We start from the raw sequence: 17,552 nt of genomic DNA, 5'->3' as shown, positions 1-17,552 counted from the left end.
TTATGTGTCAACAGTATATGTGTTTATGGTGCAAAGGTTTTAGTAATGTATTCTGTTCCCCCAAGGGAAATCTACAGCAGATTGCTTTGCACTCAGTGATTTATTCCCCCTACATCAGTCCTGCTAAAGCATGTATGATTTCATGTTTCCAAAATCGCTTGAAATTTCATTATCGATTATGGATGTTTGATGTACGATTGATGACCGAGGCCGTGGGTCAGCCACAGTCCATGACTATTGGGAGGTAATTTACATGTCCAATCTGTTCTAATCAATTTCACACCTTCCTCCCCCAGGGTCAGGCACCTGCCGCTTCAGCTACTCAGACCCCAGCATTATCGTGTCCTACTCCAAGAACAACACAGAAGATTGGATCCAGCTAGAAAAAATTCGGTTTGTGACATTTTTACGCTATTTAAGCGCAAGAGTTCTTCATTTCATTTATGCCTGGGATTTTGTAATCTGAAGCACTGCAGGATTTGACTTCTTAATATACTGTTATTGTCACTGCAACCGTGATTAAATGAATATGTTTACAAACTTGTAACATTGAAGGCTAAAAAAATACTGTGTGAATCCTCCAATATTTAAGTAAGTCCACCAACAACGAAGAATTCATCCTCCATCTGGCTCTCTTCCATCACCATCAAAAGGCAATCTGAACTATCAGGGAAGGGCAGTAAGAAAACCGTATTATTCAGCAACAGGCCATATGTACCCGTGGAAATGAAATATAGCACTAGAAAGTCCCTGTGGTAAAAGATCTCTGCAGTGAAATAAGGTGAGGAAGAAACACAGACATTCTCTCTTTTTAGGTCCCGCCATCAGTCAGCTTTTGTGACACTGTGAGCTATATCAACTCTCATATACAACCAATATAATAATTAATTCATATTTTTCTATTCGATATCCTGGGCTTATTGTGGTCAATATGTAGATGAGAAAGCGAAATATAAGCTAGGACAGCTGGAGCTGCCTTTTACACCTACCAGGAACCTTGGGTAAACATGTAACGCAGTGGTTCCCTATGGGACCAAAAAATACTCTAGTACAGTTCACAACAAATAGGTGGACTAACGAGCAGTCTAAGTAACAGTCAGTGTCCTCCTACACGGGTAAAGCCGCGCAGCTTATCTTTCTTATCGGCTGCTATTTAATCCAGTAATAAGAGCCCAGGGCATCCGGCAGTGATGGGATGTGAATGTGGGTATCTACAAGAGAAACGTCGCAAGGCAGTCCAATTGTACAGTTTTGTGAGCAGAAAAAAGTCTAGACCTTCTAAACGTAGTGAACTAGACAATTATATATCTGATCTAAATGCCCTTGAGGTCAGCGACATTCCTATCCATCTTTGACTGCAGGATGGTAAACCATTCAGAGCAGAAGCCCGCCATTAAAGTCCTGGACCTGAGAGCTTCAAGAGGATATTCCTAGTACTGCTTGGGGAACAAGAAGAAGCTCTAAACCTAGACTTAGGGGCTCATTCCGAGCCCGGCGGGCGCCGCCCGCCGGGCGGAAGCCACCCAAAGACCGCACCGCGGTCAAATGACCGCGGGGGTCATTTTGACTTTCCCGCTGGGCCGGCGGGCGATCTCCAGAAGATCGCCCGCCGGCCCAGCGGGAAAGCCCCTGCAACGAGGAAGCCGGCTCCGAATGGAGCCGGCGGAGTTGCAGGGGTGCGACGGATGCAGTAGCACCCGTCGCGATTTTCACTGTCTGCATAGCAGACAATGAAAATCATGGTGGGGCCCTGTTAGGGGGCCCCTGCACTGCCCATGCCAGAGGCATGGGCAGTGCAGGGGCCCCCAGGGGCCCCACGACACCCGTTTCCGCCATCCTGTTCCTGGTGGGTTTTACCGCCAGGAACAGGCTGGCGGGAAGGGGGTCGGAATCCCCATGGCGGCGCAGCAAGCAGCGCTGCCATGGAGGATTCCCTGGGCCAGGGGAAAACCGGCGGGAAACCGCCGGTTCCCCTTTTCTGACCGCGGCTTTACCGCCGCGGTCAGAATAGCCCTGGAAGCACCGCCAGCCTGTTGGCAGTGCTTCCGTTGCCCTCCACCCTGGCGGTTTCAAACCGCCAGGGTCGGAATGAGGGCCTAAGTGTCTTATGAGCCACCTTTTGTTGTTATTTTCGGAACAAATACTGGCTGATTGGAAACATAAGCAGCACGGTTTGATTTGTTAAAAATTGCATTGATTGTTGTTTGTTCTATTCAATTGTCGACCTATTTCTTATGTAGTATATTATAGCATGTTTTTCATTCCATAGTGAACTATTGTTGTTTACATTTTTGTACTGGAGAATGTCAATTTCATCAATCAAGATATGCACCGAACTGTAGTCCTCAAAGAATGAATATTACTAAAGCGGCTATGCCAATCCCCTAAGGAGAAGACATGCCCAAGTCAGAAAACTAGCTAAGGATAGGTCTGAAGTCTGGCATTTCATGGGTAGGAGTCCTGGAGATGAGTTATGTAAACCACTGTTCTGCAAAAGGAAGCAAGGGGACTCTGCAGTGCTTAGCTGCCCTGTGAGCTGTCTAATATAGGTCTATGTGACAGACATTCTTTGCGAATCATTAGACTACCTACATAGGATAGCCAATACTTTATGCTGAAATTCTAGCATGGATCGTGCCCTCCTGGACCAGTATAGGACACCTCTGCCTTAAGTCACTTGTACATTGTTGCACTCAAATTCCCCACAGTGTATACTCTGGTAGTGAACATCAGAAAGCACTCTCCTACCAGGTTTGCCTTGTCTGTACCAAATGTCTGCATACAGCCATCACATTGTGTAGCAAGTTTCAATGTTGGCACGCATCTGCTACAGTGCGGTATCCTTCAAACTCAGTAAAATAAATTTAGGGCATTTGTTAGTTGGAAAACTAACAGACATTTCCTGAATACCTTACACACCCTGTCCTAATATGTAGGAACTGGGCTTTCTGAAAGCTCACTGTGGTCATTTTTCAAAGCACATTTGCATTCCAATTTAAAGGAGTTAGCGAGGAGGTTTGGGAAAATATGTTTAAATGTTAGTCATCTTGGAATGCAGGAAATAAATATTTCTAAACAGAAGTTCGAACAAAATAAACTTAGAAAAGCTTGCAAGTCTAGCAGGCGACTTCTTAGTGGAAAAATAAGTCACTGATGATACCAAGAAACTGCACCGATGTGCACCCTTCTGTCGGATTTAGGTTACCAGAAGGCTCCTTTTAATTGGCGCAAAGTTATCGCATTATACACCTTTTCAAAGTCCCAAACTTGGAATGGTGCAGAAACTGCACACCTGCTGTTAATGGCACAGCACAAAACACACAATTTTCATGGGCTGAAAATGAGTCTCCAAGAAGGTCAGTCCCCTTCTTGTGCAAATCCTGATTTAAGAGCAAACTACAGTTTGCAAATTTATTTACACTGTTACTTAAGTGCTGAGTGCAGATCCTAAGAGGTTTTGACCAAATGATTTGTGCCACATAAACCTTGATGCTAATCGTGCAGACAAACTGTTCAGTTTCTGAGTGCGCAGCCTGGACAAGGGGGGGGGGGGGCATGCTTTGAGCTCATTATCTCCATTTCAAGACCTAAAACTCGAAAAGATGCGCATGGAAACCACATAAACCACATCATGTCAGTCGGATGCAGAGTGGCACTACTACTTAAAAGCTCAGCTGCAAGGATTGTCAGCAGGGGCGTAGCTTGGTCAGTAGGTTTTGGGGGTTGCAAGCTTCGGATTTCCCAACAATTACAGACATACCTTGGTGAAATGAATTATACGAGAAGCAGGACAAGAGGGGGGCTTCAGGGGCAGCGGAAAGAGAGAGGAGTGCAGATTGTTAGGGGTACTTAAAACATAGCATATTTCAAACAAACCGAAATTTTTAAGGCCTTCGAAACAGAGACACAGGAGAATGTGTGTGTTTTTTCTAAAGGTGAGGACACTATATCATACCCGACTGTAAGCACTTTTACACAACTATTCACTGCAGAATACATTTTTAGGCGGGTGTAATATACCAAACACCCGCCCTTGAAGCTACACCCCTGATTGTCAGTTCATTTTACAATCTTCTCAGTAACTGCCATTTTTTAGACCTTCTGCCTCAGTCAGGTGCCACCATGTTCTGACACCCTAAAGTGTCTGCCTACAATGGCTTTAATGTGGCACCTGCCCTGCACCATGGGGGGAATGGAGGTTGCAGGTTTTTGTGGGATTCCTTCTTCAATGTAATGACCACCTGAGGCACCTGTAGCTTCTACGTAAAAGCAAGTTATAATAAGTGACCTGTAATTTGGAGGATTCTGTAATACTGGTATGTGTTATCTCTTTGTCTCCATGTTGGGCCTGGACCTCTTTGGAGGGTCTCTCCCAGATTTTTTCCTTCTGTTACTGAACCGGTTTGTGTTAGTACCAGGGCGTTATGCACTTTCCCTGCTAACCAGTGCTAAGGTGCGTGTGCTGTCTCCCCAAAACATGGTATAATTGGCATCTACCTGATGGGTACAATTAATTTCCTTTTAAGTCCCTGGTATATGATATATATACACCAAGGGCCTGTACATTAAATGCTACTAGTGGGCTGCAGCAATCATTGTGCCACCCACTAATATCGACTTTTCAAAACATGTCTCTTTTCATACTACTGCAGCCTGTAGCGCAGTTTTAAAACTGTCATTTCGACCTGGCAATATAAACCTTTTGTTCAGGCTTAAACCTTCATTTTTAATACTTATTAATCACCGATAAGGTTGGTCCAAAAGTCTCATAGGACAGGGTGTATTGTATTTAAAAAGTAGGACATGTGTGATTAAGGTTTACATGTCCTAGCAGTGTGAAAATCATTTTTCACTGTAGTAAAGCCTTTTTCTTCCATTGATTAACACTGGGTTACCTTATTGCATTTAATAAGTGCTAACTTTGGATTGGGAGCAGATAGAAATATGCTGTTTACACTCAAATTAATTGTAATGTGAAATCCCCTTTAATGGTGAAGTTGGATTTTAAGTCACAGTTCTGAAAATGCTAATTTTAGAAAGTTCCAACCGAGCGCTGGCCTCCAATGGCCAACTACCTGATGCATGTTAATGTGTCCCGCAGGTTCATATTCATGTAATCTCAATTTTGAGATTGCATGAATATGAACATGCAGGACACAGTAACGTGCATCAGGTAGTTAGCCACTGGAGGCCAGCACTTGGTTGGTTCATTGGAATCTTGCAAAACATGGGACATTGCATGACACCTGATTGCACACAGGTTAAAAAACACAATTAACTGAGAACAGCAAACTACTAAATAGAGTGCACAGAAGGAAGGAACCATTGGACCTTTAGAAAGTTGACATTTTTGTCCTAAACATTTGTGCCTTCTGCCAGTGATCTGGGTCACATGGCTGTGCATGGCTCTGCTGTTGGGGTTTGTGTATTGCTTCCAGACAGTAACACAAAAGGGGAATAGGTGTGAACAGAATGGGCCATCCTGCCAGGATGCCTGTGAGAGGCTGTACCCAGTCCCACTTACATTTCAAAGGGCTTTGCCTTCTTCATACACAAATGAATCTGATACTAGGCCTACATGTCTTTTGTCACCCCCCCGACAGCTTGGGTCCTTCACAAGGGAAGAACATTCTACAACCAGATGTGGGGTAGTGTAGGGAATCCCTCCAACACAAAGGCTGGCACCAGGTATGAATATTGGATGTTCAAAACAACTCATCAGAATACTCCTGGACCTGTGGATATTACAGAAAAAGTACTCCTGCTCAGGACTGCCTTGCTATCTGAGAAGGGAGACTGGACCTGCTCCTTTCACCCCAGGCTAACCTGAGTCACTTTAAGGGTCAGTTGGCTGTCCAGAGTGTTCTCTGCAACTGCCCAGCTGACCTGCTGCACTCAGCCTGCCTGGACCTGCAACTGGACCTGCCTGAGCCCTGCTGGCCTCTGCTGGAGTGAATTCCTAATCCCCTAGAGGTGCCTCCCTGTCTTGGACCCTTGGCAGGCACCGGTTTGAGCTCCTCCAAAGCAGAAAAGGTGAAATCCTGAAGTCTGGGCTCTTCACGACTGTGAACAGGCCCATTCTTGCCAACACACTGCAACCCTTGATTATTTGGTGAGACCGGCTCTTTGTGCTACAGCAACTGCCGGTGACAACAAGCAATGCGAGATCTGCACTCTGCGCTACTGTGACAACCAGCAATGCAAGATCTGCACTCCACACTACAATGACAAAAGCCGACTCACCCCCAGCCTGCTATTCACCCTACAGTAACAACCATCTGTGATGCCTTCCCTGCCCTTGAGGCTTCCTCCACCACAAATGCAACTCGTCGCACTGGACTTTGAGAAAGTAAGATTTTTTCAGTGGGACTAACCTGGCCCATGTATCCAAGCCATGCTCCATCGTGGTTGGCCTGAACTTGTGACATTCCCCCAGTCTTGTACGACCAGATGACCATGAGTGGCACTTTGTGCTTTTAAGCGCTTTTTTCACTCTAAACTTTAAAATTGAATATCTCCAGGTTCTAGTGATTGTATTTTTTGATGTTCTAGTATCATTTTATTTATTAAAATGTACTCTATTTTACTAAATTGATTTGGAATTTTTCCTGTGTTGTGTTTTCACTTTATTACTATTTGTGTGCTGCATAAATACTTAACACATTGTCTCTAAGTTACGCCTTACTCCTTTGTACCAATCTACCAGAGGGTTAAGCACAGATTAAATGAGTGACTTTTGTGGTTCACCCTGGCAAGGATTGTTGTTGCTTCCCTCAACCAATTTTCAAATTTCATACACTCTCGAAAGCAGTTGAAGAATGCTGTCAGTCAAGAAGGTATATATATTCAAAGAAATGCATGTATCCATGTTACACTCTGTTTTCATCCTGTCTATTGGAAACTGCTGTCTTACTGACGTTCATAACTCAACGTATCACGAAAGAAAGGGGGGGGGGGAACCGGGAGATTAACTGGCCCACTGTACACTCTCCCACTCTCCCTAGTCCCTTTCTGTGTGGAACAGTGTACTTTTGGTTCTTGTTCATAACTCAACTACATTAAGGTCTCACTGAGGTAGTGACAAGTCTCTATTTAAGCCTTTGGTCATTAATAACTGCTAAATGGGTGTCAAGGGCAGGTCTCTTGGTTGATGTAGGAAGACCACAGAAGGGGGGAAACTGAAGAAGTCCGAGAAACCTTCCGAGAAGTCAGGCAAACCAAGTAGCAATTTGGAACCAGAATATTAGGCTGGGAAGAAGAGTTGAACAGGGGAAAAGCGTCCAGTTTGCAAGAGTGAGCAATAAAATGGACATGAACAATGTTTCAATGCATCCTACCATGCTGCCTGCCCTCGTTTATAAGGATGGAGAAACAACCATGAAGAGAATGAAATCCGGAAGAAAACTTTCACCATGACAGTTTGGAATCCCATTAGATTTTAAATGGAAACCCAATGCAGATTCACAAGGTAATATAGAATATGATAATGTAGATTTTCCTAGTAAGTTATGACGGAAAGTCTTAATTTTATTAAAGACACGGAGGCGAATATTATGCGTTCTTTTCATGCTTTAATATTAACAGCAGCAGTCAAGAAACTACAACTCCCATGAAGGTTAGGATTGGACTAACCAATGGGAGCAAAACAGTAACTAAAACTAGACCAATAGGAACAGGCCATCAACCATAGAGAGTACCCTTGACTGCAAGCAGCCCTCTTTTCTTGAACGAGCAGGTCAAATAGTGTCATTGAACAAAGGGTAAGTAAGACCAATTATTGCAACAGCCAACAAAATGGAGAGAAAGTCTTGTAGCAAAGTGAAGAGTCGAAAGGATGATGGGTGAGGAAACTGAGCCTGGAACAATAGAGATGACGTCTCCGAAGGCCTCTTCATGAAGAAGGAACTGATTGAACTGGCGGCGTTATCCGGAAGCTGGAGGCAACGCTGGAGTCGCTGGGAGGGAAAGAAAAAAGTACAATTAATAAAAGTACTGTGGTGGGATAATATTCGCCTCCGTGTCTTTAATAAAATTAAGACTTTCCGTCATAACTTACTAGGAAAATCTACATTTTATGACAAGACCGGAGGCTCTATTATGCGCGTTTAAAGCTTATCAATAACTAGGGAAGAAGCAGTTCTAACAGGTTTACAATAGAAGGTTTTGAAAACATTATCGTTTGACCAATCTGCTGACCTGAGAATGTCCTCCAAGCTAGACCCAAGGGCGAAAGCTTTGGAGGCCATAGCTCCTCTGGAAGAATGTGCTCCAAAGACAGAAATATCAATACCAGCCAATGACAAAATCATTTTAATCCAGCGGGCCAGAGTTGCCGAAGTCACTGGACCATGAGGTTTTCGGAAGGAGATCAGTAATTGAGTGGAAGAGGACTTTCTCAGGACAGCAGTTCTAATTTCATATTCTTTTAAACAAAGACCCACACATAACTTAGGTTTGTCAGGAAAGAAGGGATAGAAAACGGAGTGTAAATTAGTTTTGGTGCGTTTGGAAATGTGAAATAGAACCCCAGAAGGCAAGAATTGACGGGCAGAAACATCTAAGGACTTAACGTCCGAAGTCCTTTTAATAGAAATTAAACAAAGTAGCATAGTAAGCTTGGCGGAGAGCATCTTAAGAGAAAGACTTGGATTATCCGGCCAGGAAAGAAAAAGGTTTAACACGAGGGAAACATCCCATATATGCGAGTATTTGGGCGCAGGAGGTTTGGAGAGTTTGACTCCTTTGAGCAGACGACAGATCAGTGGATGGGACCCGACCGGGTTACCATCAATGTTTTCGTGGTTCATGGAAATAGCTGATCTGTAAAGGTTGATAGTGCGATAAGCCTTACCTAGGCCTGCCTGGGCGGCTAGGAAATTAATAATGAGGTTCAGATCTGCTGAAAAGGGATTGGAACATTTTCCCAAACACCAGCTTGTCCAAAGAGCCCAGGCTGATTTATAGGCTCGCCTGGTACCGGGTGCCCATGCGTTATTAATGAACTCTGAAGCTTCTGCCGAAATAGAATGGATCTGTCGGGCAGACCGGAAATGAGCCAGGCCGAGATGGTTAGAGAGTGATCGAGTATGAGATTGTGAGGGCGACCAAAAGGATCTAGAATGATGGACGGGAAAGTCGGAAGTAAGATGGGAAAGTCCACCGTTAACTCTAGAAGAGGAGGAAACCAAACTTGGGCTTGCCAAAAGGGAGCCAACAGAACAATGGAAGCCTTCTGACGTCTGACCTGGTTCAGGACTCTGTTGATGAGGATAAATGGAGGGAAGGCATAGTTGAGGGAACCGGACCAGTCTTGTAGAAAGGCGTCCGTGGCTAACGCTAGAGGGTCCGGGCGCCAGCTGAAGAAGAGAGGAAGCTGGGTGTTGAGTCTGGACGCAAATAGATCTACGTGGAAAGGGCCCCATTTGCGTTCTATCTGATAAAAGACCGACTGATGTAATTTCCAATCGCTGGAGTCCGAGAGGTGACGGGAATACCAGTCTGCATTGGAATTTAGCGAACCCGGAAGATATTCCGCTAGTAGGGAGAATTTGTGGGACAGGCAAAATTCCCAGAGGCTCTTGGCCAGAAGGGCCAGGGGTTTGGATCTGGTGCCCCCTAAATGGTTTATGTAACGCACGGCTGAGATGTTGTCCATACGGAGCAGAATGGAGCAGCGTGCCCTGTTTTTTGTGAAGCTTTTGATTGCAAAGGAGCCTGCAAGAAGCTCTAAACAGTTTATGTGCAATCTGGACTCCTCTGCGGACCATATACCGCCAGTCGATATTGACCCACAGCGGGCGCCCCAGCCCGTGAGACTTGCATCTGATTCTAACACAAGATCGGGCACAGAGGGGAAGATGGATCTGCCGTTCCAAGCCTCTAAATGGGATATCCACCATTGAATTTCCAGCTGGGATTCCTGGTCTAGAGAGACAAGGTCGGAAAAGGCGAGACCTCGGCGAAGATGAAGAATTTTGAGGCGTTGGAGGGCACGGTAATGAAGGGGACCCGGAAAGATGGCCTGGATAGAGGACGAAAGGAGGCCGACTATCCGTGCGAGAGCCCTGAGAGAAATAGTATCTTTTTGAAGGGTTAAAATTAGTTCCTTTTTTATTGCGGAAATTTTGGAACGAGGCAGGAAAAGAGCCGCAGAAACGGAGTCGATTTGGAAGCCCAGGAAGTCTATTTGTTGACAGGGCAAGAGAACTGACTTCTCGTAATTTATTAGGAAACCAAGATCTGACAGGAGAGTGGATGTAAGCCGGAGATGGTTCAGTAAAGAGGATTTGCTCTGATGCATGATCAGAATGTCGTCTAGGTAGATAATAAGTCTGACGCCTAGAGAACGAAGGAAGGTAACGACTGGTTTCAATAGTTTTGTGAAGCACCAGGGTGCTGAAGATAAACCGAACGGGAGAGAGGAAAAATGATAAGTTTTTGAGCCCCAGAGGAATTGCAGAAACTTCCGGTGTGATGGATGAATGGGAATGGTAAGGTATGCATCCTGTAAATCTAATCTGACTAACCAATCGAATTGGAGCAAAATGTCCCTGAGATGGATAATGGTCTCCATTTTGAAGTGTCGATAGACGACAAATTGGTTGAACGATCGCAGGTTGATGACCGGCCTTAACTTTTTGTTCTTTTTGTGAACGAGGAAAATGGAGCTGATGAACCCGGAAGGGTCTGGAGAACAACGATGAATGGCGCCCTTTTCTAGGAGCGATTGAATCTCTGAGGATATTAGAGAGGACATTTCTAGAGAAAACTTTGGAAAAGGAGGAAGGCAGAGTTGGACGGGAGGAGAAAGGAATTCGATCTGGTATCCCAGGACTGTAGAAAGAACCCAAGGGTCTGTAGAAATTGACTTCCATTTCGGAAGAAAGAAACGAAGACGCCCTCCTACGGGAGGGCCAGAAGGTAGGCTTACCTGAATTAATGGCCGGTCTGGAGAAACGTTGGCCACGGTTGCGAAACCCTCTAGATCGTTGCGGGTAGAATTGGGGTTTAAACTCGTGGTAATATGAGTTGAAGGAGGAATTGGTGGATCCTCTAGAGCCTTGATTCCTGTATGAGCGGCCGGTAAAGCGGCTCCTACCTCTACCGGCCCGGGAAAAAACACGCTGGTTGAAGACCTTTTTGAGGTTCTGTTGGGCTTTGTCCAGAGAAGAGAATGTGGACACAAAACGGCTGATGTCCTTGATGAAATTGTCGCCGAAGAGTTTTCCGTCAGCTTGAATGCCAGGATCTCGAGAGGCGAAGTTGGCTAGCTTAGGATCCATTTTGAGAAGAAGGCCCTTACGCCTTTCATGAATAATAGCAGCGTTAGCATTGCCCAGGAAACAAAAGGCTCTTTGAATCCAAAGAGAAAGATCCAAGGGATCAATAGGAGAGTCATCCAACCTGGCAGATTCGGCTAAATCAAAAATTCTTGCCAGAGGTCCCACCACATCCAGGAGCTTGTCCTGGCACGCGGTCCAGGCCTTATCCACTCCTTTGCGAGGGTCCTTACCAAACTTAGTAAAGAAAGTAATAAGAGAGTCATCAATAATAGGAGTTGCAGTAATATTACAATTTAAAGACGGTCTGGGGCATTCAGATTTCAATTTGGATCTTGTCTGTTTATCCAGAGGGAGACGTAAACGGGAGGCAATGTAATCTCCTACATGGTCCAAAGGGAGCCATTCCGTCGAGTTCGGATGGTGTATGAGGGATGGGTCGAACATAGGGACACCCTCCGAGTCAACAACACTAGAAGAGGGGTCAGCAACCGAAGTTTTCCTACGTTTGGGGGAAGGGGAAGAAGGAGAAACACCCTCCTCAGGAGTATCAGACTGGGATAAGACATCCATGTCCTCGTCATCTGTGTCCAAAATTTTTGAGATTACAATCTTTTTAGGCGCGATAATATGTTTTGATTTAGCTCTGCATTTGGATTGAGAAGCTGAGTTTTTTGAAGTAGTCCCCTCCTTAGAAGGAGGCCTGGGAGGAACCAAGTCCTCAGTCTGGCGTGAGGGAACCTCACTATCTGTTTGTGCGCCTTTGCTCATTTTAGAAGAAAAAAGCTTTCGTTTTCTGCTTTCCCCCGCAGAATGGGCCATAGATTTGGACACCATAGTCAGAACAGAGTTTTCAATGTTCTTTGACATCTTGTCCATAGAAGCCTTCATGGCTTGCTTGACAGAGGACTGGATAAATTTATTAAGATCCTGTGAAAAGGATCCCTCATCCTCCTCAGAGGCAGACCTGGAAGGGGAACTCCCCAAATCCATAATAATAAGAAAAATGTGCCAAAACCCAGTCAAAATACAGCTAAAACTGTGTGCAAAAAAGCGCCCTCAAGAAAAATGGCAATAAAGGGGTTAAAAGAATTAATAGGAGCAACACGCTCCACCGGCTGAAAAATGGCTCCTCCCCTGGGCGGGGATTAAATTTTTTGCCGAAACACGGGGAAGAGTAAAGAACCGCTAAGGAGTGGTCATTAGTTTCTCCAGACTAAGCTGGAGGCGCGCGGAGGGGAAAAGGAAGAGTCTGACCGCTGTCGGAGCCGGCCGCACGGACGAGAGCTGCGGTCTGGAAACGGTAAGCTTCTTGTCAGGGAACGCGCAGATGAACGCGCTGAGGCAACGAAGAAAGAGCGTAATAGAACGCTCAAGCCGGCGCGCGGCAACGCGACGGTTTAAGCCCGGGGCTGAAACGAAAAAGGTTAAAAAGGCGGAATAACGGGTGCAAAAGCGGTAGAAAACTAAATTAACAGCCACAGTTAGAATGGTGACAGTAAAATATACAAACTCAGAAGTATAAGGAACAGTAATATAGAATAAACAAAGTAATAAATATCAGGACGACCAAAGAGAGTACTTATCTTGACTGCGAGCAGCAAGAAAAGAGGGCTGCTTGCAGTCAAGGGTACTCTCTATGGTTGATGGCCTGTTCCTATTGGTCTAGTTTTAGTTACTGTTTTGCTCCCATTGGTTAGTCCAATCCTAACCTTCATGGGAGTTGTAGTTTCTTGACTGCTGCTGTTAATATTAAAGCATGAAAAGAACGCATAATAGAGCCTCCGGTCTTGTCATAAAATTCAGATGTTAATGGATTGGGAGTCACTAGGAGTCAGAACAGTAAATCTAAAGTTACGAACTTTCTCCCAGAATGCCAACTCGAAACCTTGGTATTGCTTCAACGCAGGCGAGGTAGGTACCTGAGTCACAGAATGAACGTGCGGAGTGAACAAACACAGTAGATGCACCCAGGAGTAGCTTCTATTGTGCAGCAAGGGCAGTGGCACCAGGGCCAAGTAGCGCAAGGGCCCACTGAACCCTGATTATTGATGTATTTTACAGTTCAAACAGTGGCCAGGTGGCCTTTTTCCTTCCTTGCACTAAGGCTCATACCCTACTGGCTACCCCACTGAGCACGCCCCTGGGGTAAGTTAACTCTAGAATATTGTTAAATAAGAATGGGATCAGTTCTCAGGTTTGAACGCTGTTAATCTCGCATATGTGACACTAACCCTAAGTTATCGAACGGTAAGGGTAAAAAATAAGTCAAAAGTTGCTTTCGTTCTTCCCTCTCTTTTTTATTCCTGCTCCTCCAAAGGAGTTAAGTCTCTTTCTCTGTGCTTGGGTCATGTCCTCACTTGTCACAGAACCCAAGCTGTAAGAGGAGTTCCAAAGCACCAATGCATGCCTTACCTTGCACTTATTAGCTCTGGTGTCAAGTTTTGTAATGTTTTTCTCTGTTACAGTGTGTTATGCTGTGCTGTGTTGTATAATATTTTGTATGTTACTGAATATTATGCTATGCTATGTAGTGACATATGTTATTTGACACGCTATGAAGACACTCCATTGCAGAATAACAATGATGTAGGCAGAGCAAACAAGTTGCAATAAAAGTGAAGCCTAAAATGCCCCAGCCATTAGAAGAGAGGTAAATCGAGTCCTGATTCTGATGTCCAGCTCAGCACCCTTTGTATTACTACAATTCGATATATATAGTGTTCGCTGTTAAAACTCCGAATGGACTTCCGTATGTCCATATCTCAAGGGCCAGGTCCGTGTTTTTGGCTTCAAGAAATTCAGGCCCATATTTATACTTTTTGACGCAAAACTGCGCCAACGCAGTTTTGCGTCAAAAAAATTGGCGCCGGCTAACGCCATTCTGAAGCGCCATGCGGGCGCCGTATTTATTGAATGACGTTAGCCGGCGTTAGCCGCCGGCGCCGTCTGGTGTGCGTTAAAAAAAACGACGTACACCAGGCAGCGCTGGCGTAGGGGGATATGGGGCTTGGGCGTCAAGAAATGGGGCAAGTCAGGTTGAGGCAATTTTTTCGCCTCAACCCGATTTGCGCAATTTGTTTTCACTCCCAACCCCCATAGAAATGACTCCTGTCTTAGCAAAGACAGGAGTCATGCCCCCTTGCCCAATGGCCATGCCCAGGGGACTCCTGTCCCCTGGGCATGGTCATTGGGCATAGTGGCATGTAGGGGGGCACAAATCAGGCCCCCCTATGCCACAAAAAAAAAAAACACTTACCTGAACTTACCTTAATGTCCCTGGGATGGGTCCCTCCAGCCTTGGGTGTCCTCCTGGGGTGGGCATGTGTGGCAGGGGGTGTCCCTGGGGGCATGGGGGGGCACCTCTGGGCTCCTTCAGAGCCCACAGGTCCCTTAACGCCTGCCTTTTGCAGGCGCTAAAAAACGGCGCAAAAGCGGCCGTACGTCATTTTTTTTGACCCGCCCACTCCCGGGCGTGATTTTTGCCCGGGATTATAAATCCGACGCACATGCCTCGGAGTCGATTTTTTAGATGGGAACGCCTACCTTGCATATAATTAACGCAAAGTAGGTGTCCACGCTAAAAAATGACGCTAACTCCATGGATTTTGGCGCTAGACGCGTCTAACGCCAAAGTATAAATATGGAGTTAGATTTGCGTTGAAATTGCGTCAAAAAAACGACGCAATTCCGGCGCAAACGGAGTATAAATATGCCCCTCAACATCTACATTGGTTGCCGCTTAAGAAGAGATTTGCTTGCAGCACGCAGGATCGTCCACCGACCGTATTTCCTTCAGATCCCATTGTCCCTTTCATTCTCTCTGCCCTTATTTGTGCCCTCTAACTCTGGATGCTCTGCATGTGGTAGCAGATGTCTGCGCAATAAAATGTTACCATCTGAGATCGGATATATCTGAAACCATTGAACCTTCCGACCCCACATTAACACTTGGCTCTTTCATGGTCTCCGCTTTACGGGATGAGCTGGACCCTCGTAAATGTAGCCTCTCTGTTTATCCTTTTAATTTTAAGCGCCAAGAAACCTCGTGGTGTACGTTGCCTTTTATTAATGACAGTTACAGATTGATTGCACCAGTAATGTAACGAGGGACCCAGTGAGCACAGGGCAGTATATGAAGGGAAAAGGCCGACCTTTCAGGTGATTGGTATCTTCAAAGTTTCTGAATCAAATGCGTCCGAGTAGATGAATTGACAGCCTTTTTGGGTCTGGGTTCCCAGCTCACATGTCTCTAAGTGCTATTTTTACCAACCCTCTATGGGACTCAGGGAGTGCTCTTTGGTTCACCAATGTGGAGATTTTCTCTCACCTCATGCTATTAACTGTTGTCATTGGACCTCTCATGGAGTATGGTAACTTTAATGCAAATTGACTTTTACACATTGCACTCTGAATCATTACATATTCAATGCAATATATCATAAATCAATGATATGTAGAAAGTAATTGTTATTTCACTGCAGCAGGTTTTTTAATGTTTTAGTCAAAACTCAAAAAGCGAGTCCGACCTATTTGTTTTCCCAGTGCTTGCTTAAGATCTGAATCGAGGTGGCTTTAGCCCTTTCCCATAATTAATAGGACCAATACACAGAGAAAGGGCAAAAGGTCAACCCTAGTGTTGCTTATTTTAGTTATTGTTCACATATTTCTCAGCCCTTATTCATCAACTTGACCAGCCTGCAAAAGAAGAACTTGATCAAATTAATATCTCGAAAAGTACTTAACCAATTTTGATATTCTTGAGCTTAAACATTACATAAAAATGTGAAGTATTTTTATAAATTGGTCTCAAGTTATTCCTTTGAGTGTGTGAGTTGCAAGATTGATACTGTGAGTACAACAAATGCTTTGTACTTCTCCAAGATTGGCCTAACTGCTCGACCAAGCTACCTTACAAATTCGAGCATTAGGTGATCTAGTTTTCACCCCTGTAAACCAAGGTTTGGTTGACTGGACCCCTTGCACAGTGTGCCTAGCTTTGCCCACTACATAGAGGGCCAGCCTTCTACACACATGTCGCTCATCCCCATCCCACTTTACTCTTGCCACTTACACACTGCCCTTGATGCCTCACACAGCCATTGCACCCTTCATCCATCCATACTCTCACCAGTCCAGGTACTAATACACTCGCCGACCCATTGACCCACTCATTCATTTATCCAGTTCATTCACTGGGTCACCAATCGACAGAGCCACACACACATTCAATGAAAAAGCACTTTAACTTAGAAAACACTTATCTCTGACCAATATTTTTGCACAAAAAGATGCATGAGGTATATTTTGATTTTCTTCTCTCACAACACCTCCCTCTGGCAAGACTTATTCTACAACCATCTATGTATTTCACACACTCTCAAAATCCTATTTGGTCCCAAACTCTCATTAATGCTATCCTCCAGCTTCAAACCGTGATGAGCTAATCTCACTTATAAGGATAATAAACTAGCAACTTTATGATCCAGACAGTTCACAATTGTCTGAAATTAGGAACGGTTATGACATTCCTAAAAAATACAAGGAACTGACACAGAAGACCTGAACAATTTCTGACCAGTGACACATCTCCTGTTCCCTGTGAAAGTTCTGAAAAATGCTAAATTCAAGCAAAACATCGACAACAACAGCCTACTACAATTTTCAGCCAGAGATGGCTACAGCACAGAAACACGTGACGCTTCAGTGCCCCATCTTTGTGGTTTGGGGTACCCACATTCATGTAGTTTGGTAGAGAGAATGGTAGTCTAACGAAGTTAGATTTCGATTTGCAGTTGCTATGGATTCATATGAATTGGCCATATGGAAGTCTGTCCTTAAGACCGCGAGGATGGTGACTTTTGTATAGCAAAAAGGTATTTTTCTATGGAGTCCAGTGCCCAGCTTTCCCTCATTAGCCATGATGGTCAGGACTGGTTAGGTGCTATATTGAAAAATGAATGTAAGATGGGCATGGCTATTATGGAGCTAGGCTGTGAATGCTCTGTTAATTAATTTCCTCTCTTTGTGTTTGTTTTGGTTTGTCGCTGTTATATTTGATCACTTTATTCGGGTTGTACTTTTCTTATTGCCACTAGTACTGCATGGACACTTTCACGTTTGAGCATGTTTTTTTCATGATTACTGCCTATGTCCTATGTGCAGGTCTACACATAAAATGATGTATGCTATTTTTATGCATATGTGGTTTGATGCCAATAAACATTTTTCATGCCTTTTGTTTTTGGGATTGATGTGTCTGAACTATCCTCT

The 17,552-nt window shown here is 44.7% G+C and overlaps 1 protein-coding gene across 1 annotated transcript in view; it reads left to right on the top strand.

Moving 5' to 3' along the window:
* Positions 1–17,552, top strand: part of RELN (reelin) — a 1,304,886-nt gene that overhangs the window by 579,760 nt on the left and 707,574 nt on the right. The window contains exon 9 of the mRNA XM_069229640.1: positions 297–393. Coding sequence (XP_069085741.1) covers positions 297–393 — 97 coding nt within the window. The remainder of the gene's footprint in view (positions 1–296; positions 394–17,552) is intronic.

The sequence above is a fragment of the Pleurodeles waltl genome, chromosome 4_1 (genome assembly GCF_031143425.1).
Source record: "Pleurodeles waltl isolate 20211129_DDA chromosome 4_1, aPleWal1.hap1.20221129, whole genome shotgun sequence".
Classification (NCBI taxonomy): Eukaryota; Metazoa; Chordata; class Amphibia; order Caudata; family Salamandridae; genus Pleurodeles; species Pleurodeles waltl.
Note: the sequence above shows the minus strand (reverse complement) of the source record. Positions and strands in the feature narration are given on the sequence as shown.